The 15,019-nt window shown below is 40.6% G+C and overlaps 1 protein-coding gene across 2 annotated transcripts; it reads right to left on the bottom strand.

Annotated features, from left to right (window-relative positions):
• Positions 1-369: 369 nt before the first annotated feature.
• YPEL5 (yippee like 5) lies at positions 370-13,731 on the bottom strand. Of its 2 annotated transcripts, none has more exons than XM_045549325.1 (3): positions 13,580-13,731; positions 2,924-3,088; positions 370-1,313 (listed from the first exon to the last, which is right to left on the bottom strand). In XM_045549325.1, exons 2-3 carry the CDS (start codon positions 3,062-3,064, stop codon positions 1,089-1,091), a joined length of 366 nt encoding a protein of 121 aa, XP_045405281.1. In that variant the 5' UTR covers positions 3,065-3,088; positions 13,580-13,731; the 3' UTR covers positions 370-1,088. The 2 variants fall into 2 exon arrangements, with proteins under 2 accessions (XP_045405281.1, XP_045405282.1); XM_045549326.1 differs by lacking the exon at positions 13,580-13,731 and adding an exon at positions 12,546-12,634.
• Positions 13,732-15,019: the final 1,288 nt, after the last annotated feature.

Raw genomic sequence — 15,019 nt, 5'->3', positions numbered from 1 at the left:
AATGCTAATTAGAGATCTAGTCCTTTGATGAAACTATTTGGCTCTACAGACTTGTCAAAAATGCAAAACTGAGGGAAAAGGTTGAAATGCTTTGTAAAGCAGTATTTTTAGATAAGCTGCTTCAATTCTCCCCCTTTAAAACAGATTCCAATTAAATGCGTTCTGCATGAATGCACACTGACATTCTGTTCAACTGTTTTCTAAATGCAATACTGTGGGTTTAAACAATATGCTTTCATTTAAACGAAGAATATCATATAGTCAGTTGGCTTAAGAGATTAAAAGAAACACTTAATTATTATGAAAATTGCTTATCAGATACTCTGCTCTTTTATAAGGTGTTTTTGAAAGCAACACAAGACCAAAACATCCAACTATTACTTTATTTATATTACTATGCTTAAGTTACATGGAAAAAAGACAACCAAGCAGTTCTGCCCCTTTCAGAAAATGTTTCCAATCAACACCAATTATGTGGTGACAAATAACTAGGAATGGTGACATCTTTGGGTCAAGACTGACAAGGAAGAATGGGCTCTGGTGCTACGGTTCATCTCCAACAAGAATATGGCACACCGGCCAGCACAAGCCATGCTAACACTGAGCCTTTTGCACTGGGCACAGATTCGGATCTCTTCTCTGAAGCTAGCAAATCAAGTGAAATAACTGGGTTTTAAAAAAAAATTTTAAAATGAAGCCCAAGTAAGTTTAAAAACCATGCTCTTTACATTATTTTCCTTTCAAAATTTACATAAAACACACTTTTTCACTCTAATAGCCCAGATTTCTTTCCTTACATAGCCCACCATGTAGCTGGAGACAGACTCTTCTGCCTCAAGATGTAAACGTAGGGAAAAAAAAAATTAACGGCATCTGCATAATATTCTCTCTACACACTGCTGTTGGATGGAAAATACAAAATTAAGAAAAAAAACAGAAGAAAGAAAGAAAGGTTCCATCTTGGATTCTCACAACCTCTTGTTCCGCAGTTCATGAATCCGACTCTGATGCTAAGGTGACAGTGTATGTAAGTAGATTTTGATTTCAGTGAAGGAGACCTGGGAAAAGATGGATTTATCTCTTTTTCTTCAAGAGTTATCAGATGGTACATGCTCCTCAAAGCCCTCACTCTCTCGAACTAGAGCACGTTCCAGGATCACACGGCCTTCCTTATAACGCTGGCTGTCTTCAGTGGCAAACTCATAGATCCATCCCAGTTTGCTATTGCAGTTTTTGCAACTCACATCTCGAACCATGTGGCGGCCAGTGAGCATGACCCGATCTTGAACTTCACTGTACTGCAGGTTAACTACCTAAGAAACATGTAAAAACAAAATTGTAAAGGCACATAAGTTATTTGCCAAATAAGCACACAATATTATGGCTGGTGTACTAACAGCAACTCAGAAAAGGAGACAGCAAAGTTGTTGCTTTAGTCAAACCTATAATACCCTTCCCAAGAGTTATTTTTAGAATCTTCTGGAACAAACATCTGGAAATGGCACTGTGGTGGGTATCTAATGCAATCATGCACTACTCTACTATAGCCCAAGTTGCATTATGTACACACACTAGGTACATTACTGTGCTGTAGTGAAGAAAGAGTCCTGAAATTATAGTCATGAATTGTAGGTTTGGGTTTAATTGTTACCATTTCAGTATACAATGATGAATGCAAATCAGACAATCAATGTAAAAAACAACCTAGTTCACAATAAGTATTCCCTAAAAGAGTTTGCCAATTTGTTCCTAAAAATACATTTTATATAGACTGGGATAGACTAAGCCTATTATAGACTATACACTGTAATGCAGAGTTTTTAAGTGAGTTCAAAGATAATGAACACATGAAGTGGGTTCTAAGACAATCTGTGAAGACTTTCCAATGATTCTGAATACCCAACAATTCTCTACACACTTACTTTTCTGTAAAGAGATTGACAGTAAATACTTTTGGCTTTGAGGGCTATATGGTCTTTGTTACAACTATTTAACTGCGGCGTTGCAGCATGAAAGCAGCCATAGACGATACATCAATGAACAACATAGGCTGTGTTCCATTAAATTTTATTTACAAAAACAGGCAGCTGGCCTGCTGTAGTGTGACAACCCCTGTACTTTTTATCTAAATAAAGGTCAAGGGGTATACACTAGCAATTCTCTGAGAGAAAAGCTTGTTTCTACCTGAAACAAGAGCCTACTGGGGAAATTTGTCTTACCTTCTAAGACTAGCCATGTTCCTTAGCCTAAGAGATTTGGCAATTCAACTTTGCTATTATATATTAGACTTCAGAAGGCAGAATCACACCAACCAATTTTAAAGCAGGCCAGAAATTAGAAAGGCAGACTGGAAATATTTGCAAGTCATAAAATGTTCCTCCTGTTGGCAAACCTATGTAATAAGCCAAAACATAATCAAAAGGATTGGTGATGACTGATGAATGAGTGGTCGGTAAATAAACAAATAAATAAAAATTAAAAAAATAATAAAAGGATTGGTGGGCCTGAATTAGAGCAAGACAAGTTGTTAGATGACCCTTACTTTCACTGAAAAGTTATAATAGCTTAATGCAGCTATCATGCTAAATGGATACATCAGTGACATGCAGGGAAGGGAGCTGGGTGTCTTCACTCCTTCCATTGTCTGTGGTGAAGTCACTATAAAATTCTTACACTGAACATTTTCTGAGACAATAGAGACTATGCTTCTGATAACATATTCTTTAAACTTTCAAGGTTAAAAATCACATCCTAGTAATACCTTCCTGAGGTCCCAAAGATAAGCTAGTGGGCAATCATTTCTAAAGATTTCAGCTCTCATTCTGATTCTTTCAGGTATCTCTAAGGTCTGCGGGGGCATTATGTTGTTACTGTCAAATATATCCACTTAACACACTTAGGAATGAAACTTTTTCTCACTAACCTTGTTAAAAAGAAATGCTCTGCCAGTGGCACCTGTGAACCGAGTGGAGATGAGTTCCGAGCGGTTGGTCAGGATCGTATCACAGTTTGCACAAGAAAACAGACGGGTACCACCAATGTGATCAAGGAAAATTCTGCCCATTTTTATAACTGAAGTTCTAAAAACCTAGGAGCAAATGGAAAATGATAATAAATGCATTATAATAAAAAACCGTTTGTTAGCACCTACTGAAGGGGTGTCATAGAGAACTATTTCTATTTATGTAATCTCTGATGTAGTACTCATTATATGAAATAGCTGACCCTGAACAAAAGTTCATGTACTGAACGAATAAACAGGAATACCCAACCTAAGAACATTCTAGAAGTAGTGAGCCAAGGAAGTAAATACGCTTAGGCAAGGCCAAGGAATGCTATCACTTCTCTTTTGATTGGAAAGGGAACAGAAAGTGGAATTTTAGAAAATGAATTATACTATTCTATAAAGCACTGGCAGAGAGGTGAGAAAAAATGGTTTAGCATAAGTGTTAAGTGCACATTCTGAGTATGTGTAATTTGAGAAAAGACATGTAGGGCATGAGTGGGATGATCAGGTAAAAGTAGAAAAGGGGGCAGTGAGAAAATAAGAAGAGGGCAGTCTGGTTTGAGAGCATGAGGTGAGTGGGTCTGTGGTCCCCAGATGCACCTAACAACTGCATAGGGGGTAGGCATTAACTTTGGTATCTGAGTCTATGTCCAGACAACACTGCACAAGGTACTTATTTCAAAATCATCACAACTCTATGAGGCTGTTACCACCTCTACTTCATAGATCATCCAAATCAAGTCTATAAAAGTTAACCAGTCAAAGGTTACACAGCTGTTAAATACAGAAAACTAGCTGAATGCAGTTCACCCAACTCAAAGACAAAGTTCTTCCATCACCCACACTGCCTGCCCCTCCTGTAACGATGGTCTCAACCTGGCATAAGCCAGCGCAGTGAGCACAGAATAAGGGAAAGAGGGGCTTTCTCTTATATAACTTGCTTAGCTTTAAGAAATCTTAGTACATTGAAAAAACATAGCTCTGAAACAAACTTATGAAACTAAGATAATCACACTTCAATATTTCAAAAGGTAGGGGAGTTGATACATGCAATTCCTTAAATTCATTACAATTAATTCTCCTAAATTGTATTTTTAAAGATCCAAATATAGTCAAGAATACACTACAGCTTTCATTTTAACAAGAATATATTCCTGGGTATAGTTATCAGCTTCTGTGTTAATACTTAACATTACACATTTTTAGAATGGCATGTAGAGCTAATATAACTGCAACTATGAAAAAAAATCCAGAATGCATGTTTGTAATAAGAATGACTGTCACCTTAAGATTGGGGGAATTCCATTACAAACTAAAAAGGAAATTCCATTCCTTTTTAGATCTATGAACTTCCCAGGCATTCGACCATCCTAATGTCATCAGAAATGTCATTATCACAAAGATCTTTATCATTTCCCTTAAACATTATGACATGGAAGTTTAATAAGGAATAAGAAACAAATGGTGAATTACAATGTTCAGTTAGTAAAAGGAAAACCAGTAAATTAAAAGTCACAATGAATAAACCTTGGCCTAAAAATAGACTAAGGTATGATATTTAACTTTCTGATAACATTTCTGTAAAATGACAGCAAAAGTCATTGCCTAATCTTTCAGTGTTTAAGATTACAGCATTATTTTCTCCAGATAATTAAGAATACAACATTTGTTACACACAAATCAGAAGTTGCAAATCTGAAGCCTGCAGGCTGAATTCATTTGGCAGTATAGGTACACAACAGTGAACAAAACAGATAAAAACCCTTCCCTGAAAAAAACATGACACATGGAAATGTCCGTTTTATTTGGGCCACATAGTTTTTAATCTTAATTAAAGAGCCTGCAACACAGGGCACGTACTCTCCTTTGGCAACAACTGCCTACAGTTGAGCTGCAACACCTAAGGCCATTTCATTTGCTCAGACTCCACTGTGCTTCACGCAATTACTTTACCTGTTTGGTCCTCATACCAACATTTAAATTTATGACTCTCAATATAAATAAAGCATTCAACAATCCCATGAGCAGTTGGTTTTAGTCATGTTTCTTAACCTTGATTGTTAACAGATGGGAATCAACAGCAAAGTTTGAGAGTCTCGGCTGTTAAGGCACAGTCCTCAGGTTTAATATTTCTTACAAGGACTAGTATTTGTACAGTCACTTATAGCCTCCAGCTAGGGCTTCTGGGTCTCATTATTTTAAAACCAATTTTCCTTAAAAATTTTAAATAAAATACTCACGTTATAATTTATTTCAACCATAATGCAGAAGTAACTAGCTGTTTCTGAACTGACCACAGTAGATACAACGCTATTGTGGAGAATGTACTGAACTTCAAAATGAACTCTTTTTGTACCTTCTGTCTACATTATTCTATCTTTGGCTCAAAATTACAATATAGCTGTGACCATTTTCTACTGGGGATAAATAGATTTAACATGCCTTCTTTTCTCTGCTTCCAAATCAATCTATTTTTTACTCTTTACCCAAGTATTTTTACTGGATTCAATGATATGATTCATTACCAAGACCAAAAATATCTAGGCAGAACCTTATGTTACACTATTCCTAGTTGTGGTTGCCATTTATAGAGCACTATATATGTAAAACTGTAAAATATAGTTCTTGTTTGCCAAAAAAGATAAGTTAGAATGCCCAGAATCTAGCAGAAGCAAAACATCACTTGCTGTCAAGGGTCTTTAAGAAATAGAAAAACCTCTGCGAGGTCATTAGGTTCCAGGGGGTAAGCCTTAGCTTTTCAGAGTTAGAAACTCAACCTAATACTGACTTACAGTATTTAAGTTCTCAAGAGGCTGACATCAATTAAAATGCCAGTGCTATGGTCTGAATGTTTGTGCACCCGTCAAATTCATACTGAAATCTAATCACCAATGTGATGGTATTAGCGGTTGATTAGGTCACAAGGGCACAGGCCTTAAGAACAGGATTAGCATCCTTGTAAGAGTCCCAGAAAGCTGCCTTACCCTTTTCTACCACATCAGGATGCAGCTTATAGGTGCCATCAACAGACACTGAACCTGCCAGTGCCTTATTTTGGACTTCCCAGCCTCCAGAACAGTGAGAAATAAATTTGTTGTTTATAAGCCATTCAGCCTATGGTATGCTGTTATAGCAGCCTGAATGAACTAAGACAGCTACTTTATTACTTAAGGAGGAAGGTCATTAAAAAGTTAAGACTTAACACTTGAGTCAGGCTTCTCTGGACCCGGGTAATAAATATATTGAACTCTGTCTTAGACCTGTTAACTATTTAGTGTCTACACTGTATGGGACACTGCACTTGGTACTTATATGCCTACCACATTTAATTTTGACAACTTTTAAAGCAGTTATTTATTACCCCACTTTTATAAGTAAAGAAAAAGAGAACATGACTTTTCAGAAGGGGCCAAGCTGCGCTCTGAACTAAATCTTGCTCCAGTTCTTTTCACTCCACTCTCTCTCTAGTGACCAGAAGGTTGTTAGATTCAGTCTTTCTCCCTCAGGTTCCCTACTTGGTTGGTGGCAATTCTAATCACAAACTCTTCTAAACCAGCAACTCTGGCAACTTCATTAAAAAAAGCTGCACAACTGACAACACCTCCAAAATCAATCTGCAAGTCTTTCCTCCCTCCCCCGCATCATTGTCTTAACCCCTCATCACATGTAGATAAGCCTTTTGTGGTCAGGGTGTGTGTATTATTAAATGCAATATACATTCATAAATGCCACTACATTTGTGCTAAACAGACAGTGCTACAAAAATATGGTCAAAGGCAAGCGCTTCACCCACCCTTTTTTATTAAGTCATTAAATATGAAATTTCCAATTTTGAATCAAAGTTTAGTTTATTACATCTAAAACAAGCAGCAGTACAATTAATCAAAGTATACGTCTAAACTATTGACACAGTTTTGTCATCTTAACAGTAGCTTGTTTATGCCAGCAGTGGAGAAGCCTGGAGAGCAAGGTGGCGATGTAATAGCGAAAGGTATTTTCCACAGCTTGTAGAGAACTGAATATTTTTCTTGTAAGAAGTGGTCTAAAGCCTGGAAGAAGTGGTAGTCAGTTGGTGCAAGGTCTGGTGAATATGGTGGATGACAGAGTGTTTCCAATTCCAGCTGCTGTAGTTTGAGCAGCGTTGTTTGTGCAACACGTGGTCAAGTGTTGTCTTGCAAGAGAACTGGTCTGTCTCTATTGACCAATCTCGGCTGCTTAATCGCAAGTATCCTCATCATTTTGTCCAACTGGGTGTAGCAGACAACCGCTGTAATCTACTGACTAGGTTTTAAGAAGCTGTAGTGGATAATACCAGCACTGGACCACCAAACAGACACCATTAGTTTTTAGTGATGAATATTTGGTTTTGGACTGTGTTTCGGCACTTTACCTTTATGCAGTCATTGTGCTGAACACTTGTAATTGTTAAGAAGAATCTATTTTTTTATCACATGTAACAATACAGTGTGGAAACGGTTCACCTTTATGTCGTGACAACAAAGAAAGGCAAGCTTTGAAACGATTTTTCTTCTGACATTTGTTTCATTTATGTAGTACATCTATCTAGCTTATTCACCTTATTGATTTGTTTTAAATGGTCTAATATTGTTGGAATAGTAACATCAAATCTTGCTGTTAATTTATGCATAGGTTGAGATGAATTCGCTTCCACTAAGTTTATCATTATCCACCTTGGTCTCAGGTTGTCCACGTGGCTCATTTTTAAGATTAAAATTACCAGAAGTTTTTAAACCATCAACATACTGTGTGTTCATTAACCACATCCTCTCCAAACACTTTGTGGATATTTTGAGCTGTGTTGTATTGGTTTTATGATGGAACTCATATTTGAAATATGAATTTTTGACTTATCTATGGTTGTACTAAAATTGTTCTAAAAAGAAATTTGAAAGATAACCACAAGTCAAAACATGCATTTGAAAGAATGAGGATGTACTTTTACAATAAAAATAAGAAGTGTCAAAATTAAATATCACAGATATTAACTGTCAAACTTAGTATTTAAAGAAATTGGACACTTCACACTTAATAACCTAATAAAACCTCATCAAGACTTCTCCTCTACAAACTTTGAGACTTTTTTCTGACAGAATAGAAAACAGCTGATTTCTTTTAAATAGCTTCATACTTTACATATAAAATTTATTTACTGTAAGCACACAACGAAATATTTAGTAAATTTATAAAGTTGTGTCACCATCACCCCAAACTGGCTTTAAAATGCTTCATCACACCCTAAAAATTCCCACAAACCAGTCTGCAGCCAATACCTTCTCCCACCTTCAGCCACTGGCAACCATTGATCTGCTTTCTGTCTGATCACTTTTATATTCAAAATACTTCCCACTTATGCTGTATGCTAATCACCTTGGTTGAACTTAGGGGAAATCCCAAATCTCTTCAGCCACATATTTCTAAAACATCTTAAGAGGGAGGTGCTTTCACAGATAGCTAATACTCTGTGTTAATTCTGGGGGTACCTTACTGTGTCCCTTAGTAACAAAATGCAGCTTCCACATCTGTCAGTGGTGAAATTCAAGTTTATGGCTGAAATCACAGCCAAACTCAACATAGTTAAAGCTTAAGTTTTATTTAAGATGCTTCCTTCCTTTTAAACATTTCAAGCAAAAATACTACTCTTAATTTTCATAAGTAACATTTCCCAGATAATTTTACAAATAAGGCCTCTTTGGTATTAGCTTTTAGTTGTTTCAGGTTATGAAATCCTAAAAAGGTTGAAATAAGTATCAAACTTGGTTGTTTAACTGGAGGCCTTTTCTCAGTTAATTTGAAATTACCTGAAATGATGAGGGGTTGGGATGAAAATGAAAGTTCATAGATGATTCATAGATCATAGTTTGGTAATTATTTTCAACTTTCTCTCCCTCCAACAAATAGCACATTTAGCTACCTATAACTTCCAGTTTCTTTTACCAGGAGGCTCTGGTGAAGCAATCACATTTTAGGACCTCTACCTTTTTACGAAGTGGGAAAAAAAAATTGCAGAATTTACAGAATCTATAACAGAAAGATTCTTCTCTTTCAGGAATTTGTTAGAGACAAAGTCTCCCAAAATGCCTTAAACATTGGACATGACGAACTATATAATTTTCTAGTTGTTTCCAGGCCAGTAAAACAATTTTCTAAAAAGACTATTTATTGGTTTCTTTTATCTATACATGCTAACAAATGAAATATGGTATCTTGCTCATTGCTAAATATTTTCCTTAAAAGCAGGGGGTTAGTAAACTTAGGCCTGTGGGCCAAATACAGCTCACCACCTGTTTTTGTGCTGCCCACAGCTAAGAATGAGTTTTAAACTTTCAAATGGTTGCGGGGGTGGGAAATCAAAAGAATATTTTGTGACACATGAACATTTACAAAATTCAAATTTCAGTGTCCATAAATAAAGTTATTTTGGAACATGGCCACCCCCACTTGTTTATACTTGATTTCTCACTACAATGGTGGAGTCTATGTATAGTTGCTACAGAAACCTTGTGACTTGCAAAGTTTATAATATCTCCCATCTGGCTCTTTATGGAAAAAAAAGTTTGTCTTGCTTAAAAACACATTTTTCATTGGAAGCAGTCTTTCTCAGAAAAAAAATGGAAACTTGATTGGCCTTTGGGTTTAAGGATCCTATTGTTGTCAATAGGAGTATTTGACAACATCAGTTTAATCTTACTTCCTTTTTCTTCACGGGTTTTCTAGTTAAAATCTTTAACTTTCCATAACTAGTTCAGTATGTTGAAGATCAACCATAGATTATAAAAATAGATTATACCCAGCTGCTGCCTCCTCCTCTCCCTCCAGCCCCAGGACTCAAACACTCCCCAGGTTCAAATCTTAGGTCTCCTGCTTAATTAGCTTTGTAAACTTTAGGTAAGTTATCCTCTGCCTCTTCCTCTGTCAAATGGTGACAAGCAATATCCATCTCTTGAGTTACAAGAATTAAATGGAGATACTACATCCTGAGAACAGTGCCTCAAGTGCCTTTTATTCACAGTGAATAAAGGTCAGTGAAACTAGATTACCTTCATCAACATTTCCCACCCCAACTTCCCCCATCACAGATGAGGAAATCAAGGTTTAGAAGGGATAAGAACAGTAACAATTAACTGGCTTCACCTCCTGTTAATTATGGCAAAGCTACACGATCAGGAGATAGAAATTATAAGCAGGAGGAAAGGTAGAAACCTTCCGAGGCATCTCAAATTCTCAGTGTCACAGTTCTAGGTCTTAAAATAGGTACTTGCTCTCCCTATAATTAATAATCCAGTTTGGTTTTAGTGCAGGCAAGTGAAATTAGCCAGAGGCACTATTTCCCAGTCCTAAAAATACCAGGGAGGAAAACAATAGATATCTATTTGCATCTCATAGGACTTTCTGATGGAAAAACACCCAGTTAACAGTTTGCAGAAAGGGTTAAATGAATCTACCCCTTCCAGAGGTTTTGTTTTGCAATAAAATTCTCCTAAAATGGGATAGTGTAGACGCATGCTTGTATATATGGTTTTCAGTCTCTTCCCTGTCCAAAACAAAGGATCAAAACCCAAAGAACTTTTAACAGTGCTGGGTTGATTACTACAATAATTAACATTTAGTGCTAATGTAATTTCATCAACTCTATTCATACTGATTTGTGACTAAATGCTATTTAAAAACCTCCAAGGGAAAATAAGTTAGATCCATGAAACTAATTTTCCAATTTTGTACAAAATATTTACCAAGTCAAGGTTTCAGTGACACAAGAAAGCTGTGCTATACTCTTGCAATACCTGACCAGTTTACCTGGCTGCGTCAAATGATGTCCTGGCTGTGGAATCAGGTCTTCATTTGATCGAAATTTTTAAGTATGTTTCTGTTCTTACCCCCCAAATAACGCCTTTCTTTTTCTTGTTTTGTTAAATGGCCTCCAAGTTTACTGTATTTTTATAATGCCTAGTTTAATCACCATTAGAAAATAACACTAGTCATATCACTTAGGAAGCCAGGAGTCAGTGCACAAACTGAGTTGGTAATCTCCCCAAAAACCTCTTGGCAAGACAATTTCATGATCTCGTTTGTCGTTATCCAAGCCTCTAACTGGACAAATTAGAGTAGAATTTAACATCTGGTTTCCTGATTCAGGCTTCAAGCAGCAAGTTCATGTCTAGCTAAGGTTCAGTTCCTACATTACACTGACATTGCTACACAGGATTACCAGAAAAATTGGTATTGATTTAGATAGGTATTTAGGGACTATTAAACCTAAAGTCATATTCTGGGCACAAATATACTTACGACTATCTTTGAGTCTCGTGGATTGTTTTTTAGAGGTAGTAGCTAATTTCTTCTTTTTACACTAAATTTTTGGCTCTATTTCCTTTCACTTTTTATTGTTTCAAAACCTGTTTCTTATTCCTACTACTTAAATAGAAAACAGAAAAGGCAAATAAGTCTAAAGTCTTCAATGATCTATATAGAAGCCACATATATTTACTAACTTTGTTTAGAAAAGTTACTGTTAAAATCCAATTTACTTGGTTTCTCTATATAGAGTTAAATAATTTACTTGAGCACATTTCATCATGCCTCTTAGAGACAAGATGGTTGCTAGAGATAAACTCAGAAAAGGCCTGTATTGGACACTGGGTTGGATGAGGGTGTAGAAAAGTAAACAGTTCCTTCCAAAGAGCATAATTCTACCTGGTGTTCCAGTACATACCCCGAAAAATAATGGAGATATGTGGAAAGTATTTTGTGTTCCAAATTCCACAAACTCCAACTCTTTGATATTTGTAAATGTTCTAGGCCTGGTTTTACCTCCTAAGCTCCCATCAGCCCAATAGCAACCCAAAACCTCTTTATTTTCTAGGTTTAATCAATACCAATCCACTTCAAAATGTTTCCCACTTCACTCCCACTCATTTCTCTCTGCCATATTTTTGAACTTTTATAACACTCACTTTATAACTTACTAACATTTAACTTTGTATTGTTACTCAATTTCATTTGTCTATGACTTTTTACTAAATTGCAAGTTTCTAGAGAAAAGACTCGAAGCTCCGTATAATTTCCTTCTTACCTACACCATAGAAATATGCAATAAACTTTTAGGGAAAAAAAATCCACCCAAGACACTTCGCATCTGGCACAAGTATGTACCATGGAAAACCTGCAAGCTTTTGGTTCCTCTTTGTTGGAATGCAGCTCCAACGCTGTACATGCCAGGTTAGCTAATAGCTTAGTATCTTATTACTCCTTGTTTCTTCACCCCTAAGTCTATTAATTTTCCAAAAGCACAAGGTTAGCCTGAGGCTTCAGGGTTTCCATCTGTCAAGGAGACCCGGAATAAAAATCCTCAGATTACCAACAGGGAGGGCTCTGTAAACAGAAAAAGTTTAAAAATAAACGAGCTTACACCTCCCTAGACTCTCCCTTGAAAAGGAAACTGGTCGGTGTCAGTATTAAACAGATCTTCCTAGTATTTCAGTTTCCCACTCCCGCTCATCGCAATACTCGTTTGTCCTACCTGCCTGCATACGACTGTAAATAAAGGGGTTCCAGGAGCACGCCCACCCTCCCACCCGCCAGCGGCCGGTAGAACGCGGCCCGCGGCAGGTACAGCTGGGCAGCCCGGGCAACCCCGGGCGCCGTGGGCTCGGCCACAGCCGCGAGCGCCCCCGCCGCCCGCCCAGCTGATCGCGGCCACGTGACCCCCGCCGGCCAATGGCGAGGGGCGGGGCGGCCGAGCGCGGCGGCGGCGGGGCCTCCTCCGGCACAACAAACACCAGCAGGAAACAGCTGAGTGGGCGCGGGCTCCCACGGCTCCGCACACCGCAAACTGCCCAACAGTCGCTCCGCGCCCTCCGCCCAGGGGTCAGCGGGCAGGAAGGCAGGGGTGGCGCACGTTCACCTAGCGCAGCAAGGGCGAACGCCGTCCCCGCCCGTGGGCAGTGTCTTGCGGGCCGGGCATGGGGCCCTTTCCAGGACGGGTCACGCCGTGGCGTCATCGAGGCCTAAACAACTCGACCAAGTTCCGACTTCACTTCGGGGCGGGGGCCGAGGAGCCCGGTGGCGCGGAGCCCGGCGCGCCCCCGACACTGCGGCGGGGACGGCGGCCTGGTGGGGGCGGGGCAGCAGGCGGGGTGCGGGTCCCCGGCCGAACTGCCCGCGGAGGGGCGCCGCAGCCATGCAGGGCCTCCGCGGCGGGGCCGGTGGGCGCGGCCCGAGACAGCAGGGCGGAGGCGCCTCGCCGAGGGGTCGCGGCTGTTGTGGTCGCGCCCGTCGCCCGGCTGCGCGGCGGGGGCGGGCCGACGGCGGCCGCCGCGCCAGGCCTCACAAAGAGCCACAGCCCGGCCCGTCAGCCCGCAGTCCCGGCGCCGGGCCCCGCGCAGTGGGGCCGGGGGCGGCTGCGCCGGGACCCCGCGGGGAGCGCAGCGAGGAAGAGGCACTTCCTGCCCGGGCCCCCCGCCCTGGCCCAATCTCCGAGTGCTTCAAAGCCGTCCGGACCGGCTCCTTTGCCCCAGCCCGGGCTCCGAGCCCAGGCCCTGCCGCAGCACTCACCCCCCGAGCTGCAGTGAGATGCGCGGCTGCCAGCGGCTGTTTGCTCCTCAGCTGGGACGAAGCCCCTCGGCCACCGAGTCTCCAGGTTTAGTCAGGCCCCGGCCTTGGCCCCGCCTCTCCCTGCTTGGGCCTCTGCGTCAATCACCCAGCATGGCTCTGCCCCTCCAGGAGTCGGCGCTCGGGGTTGGCCCAGAATGCCCTTCATTTCTAGGCTCCGCCTCTTTCTCCGGCACCCTGCCCCTTCCGCCGGTCCCCGCCCCTTCTCTGGCTCACCCTCCCCCACCCTGGCTTCCCTTCGAGTTTCGGCCCGCCCCTCCCAGAAGCCGCAGACCCAGGGCAAGCTCGCGGCAGCTCGCCCCGCCCCTGATCCAACACCTCGGACTCGTACAGCCAATCAAAGAGGCTAACTCTGCCCCCTCTCCCGAGGCGGCCAATGTGGTGAGACCTAGGGTCCACCTCCCCCTCCCAGCTGAGCGCACACAACACTGCATCCACGTGAGTCAGCTTCTTAAAGCAGACGGCTCCGCCTGTCTAGCTGCGGCAGCTGGGAGACTTCGGGCGTCATTAGCGTCACCACGTGGCGGCTAGGGCCTAGCTTATTGATACCCAGCGAGGCCCAGTGGTGACAAATGAAAACAACAGGCTGTTTCCTAGACAAAGCAGGTACCTAGCCAGTTAGAATGCACCGTGTAATTCCTTTCTTTGAGTCCGCTTACTCTTGCCGCCCTCATAGAGGGCTACCCTTTATTTCAAAACCGTTACCCCTCCAGTGTGAGGAGATAGGAACTCCTGGAAAACATCCATGAAAAAAGGGATTTTTCAACTGTGCCTGACTTTATTTACAGCTACCTGAGTTTTTTCTTGGTAGCGGAAATGATTCTCAAAAAAATGAGAAAATTCAGTCTTCCACATGGAGATTTTCTGCCTCAGAGAGTCTGAGGTTGGTTTGTTGAAGAGGGTAGCTGTTCTCCTAACCCTCATCCACACTTGAGATGGGAGGTTTTGCTTCTCATTCCCTTCGAACTTCCCAGGTAATTACATCTCTGTTGGCTGACTTTCCGGGTAAAGAAAAATATTTGAGGATGCTTATTTCTTAGATAAAAAAACATAAATTGACGTTTGAGGTTAATTTGCAAGGTGTTTAAAGCCATTCTTGGTGGGACAGAAGTTCTGAAGCAAATCCTAGCCCTTGACTCCCCGTCATCACCAGATCCACCAGTATTTTCATTCCATTCAGATAAAGTTTCTAGGAACATCAAAGGCAAAAGGACTGGTTACCTTTTTTATCTTTTCCCCAAGAACCCGTGTGGTAGTAAGGACTAGTTATCTTTTGATAAGTGAGTTTTCCCAGAGAAAAGGAAGTTTTAAATATACAATATTTTAGTTTTTTCTCCTCTTGATCTCTGTTTTTAATTAGCATTAATTACAAAAGTAACACAT

Source organism: Lemur catta, chromosome 4 (genome assembly GCF_020740605.2).
Source record: "Lemur catta isolate mLemCat1 chromosome 4, mLemCat1.pri, whole genome shotgun sequence".
In the NCBI taxonomy this organism is placed as follows: domain Eukaryota; kingdom Metazoa; phylum Chordata; class Mammalia; order Primates; family Lemuridae; genus Lemur; species Lemur catta.
This window is presented reverse-complemented; position numbering and strand designations above follow the sequence as displayed.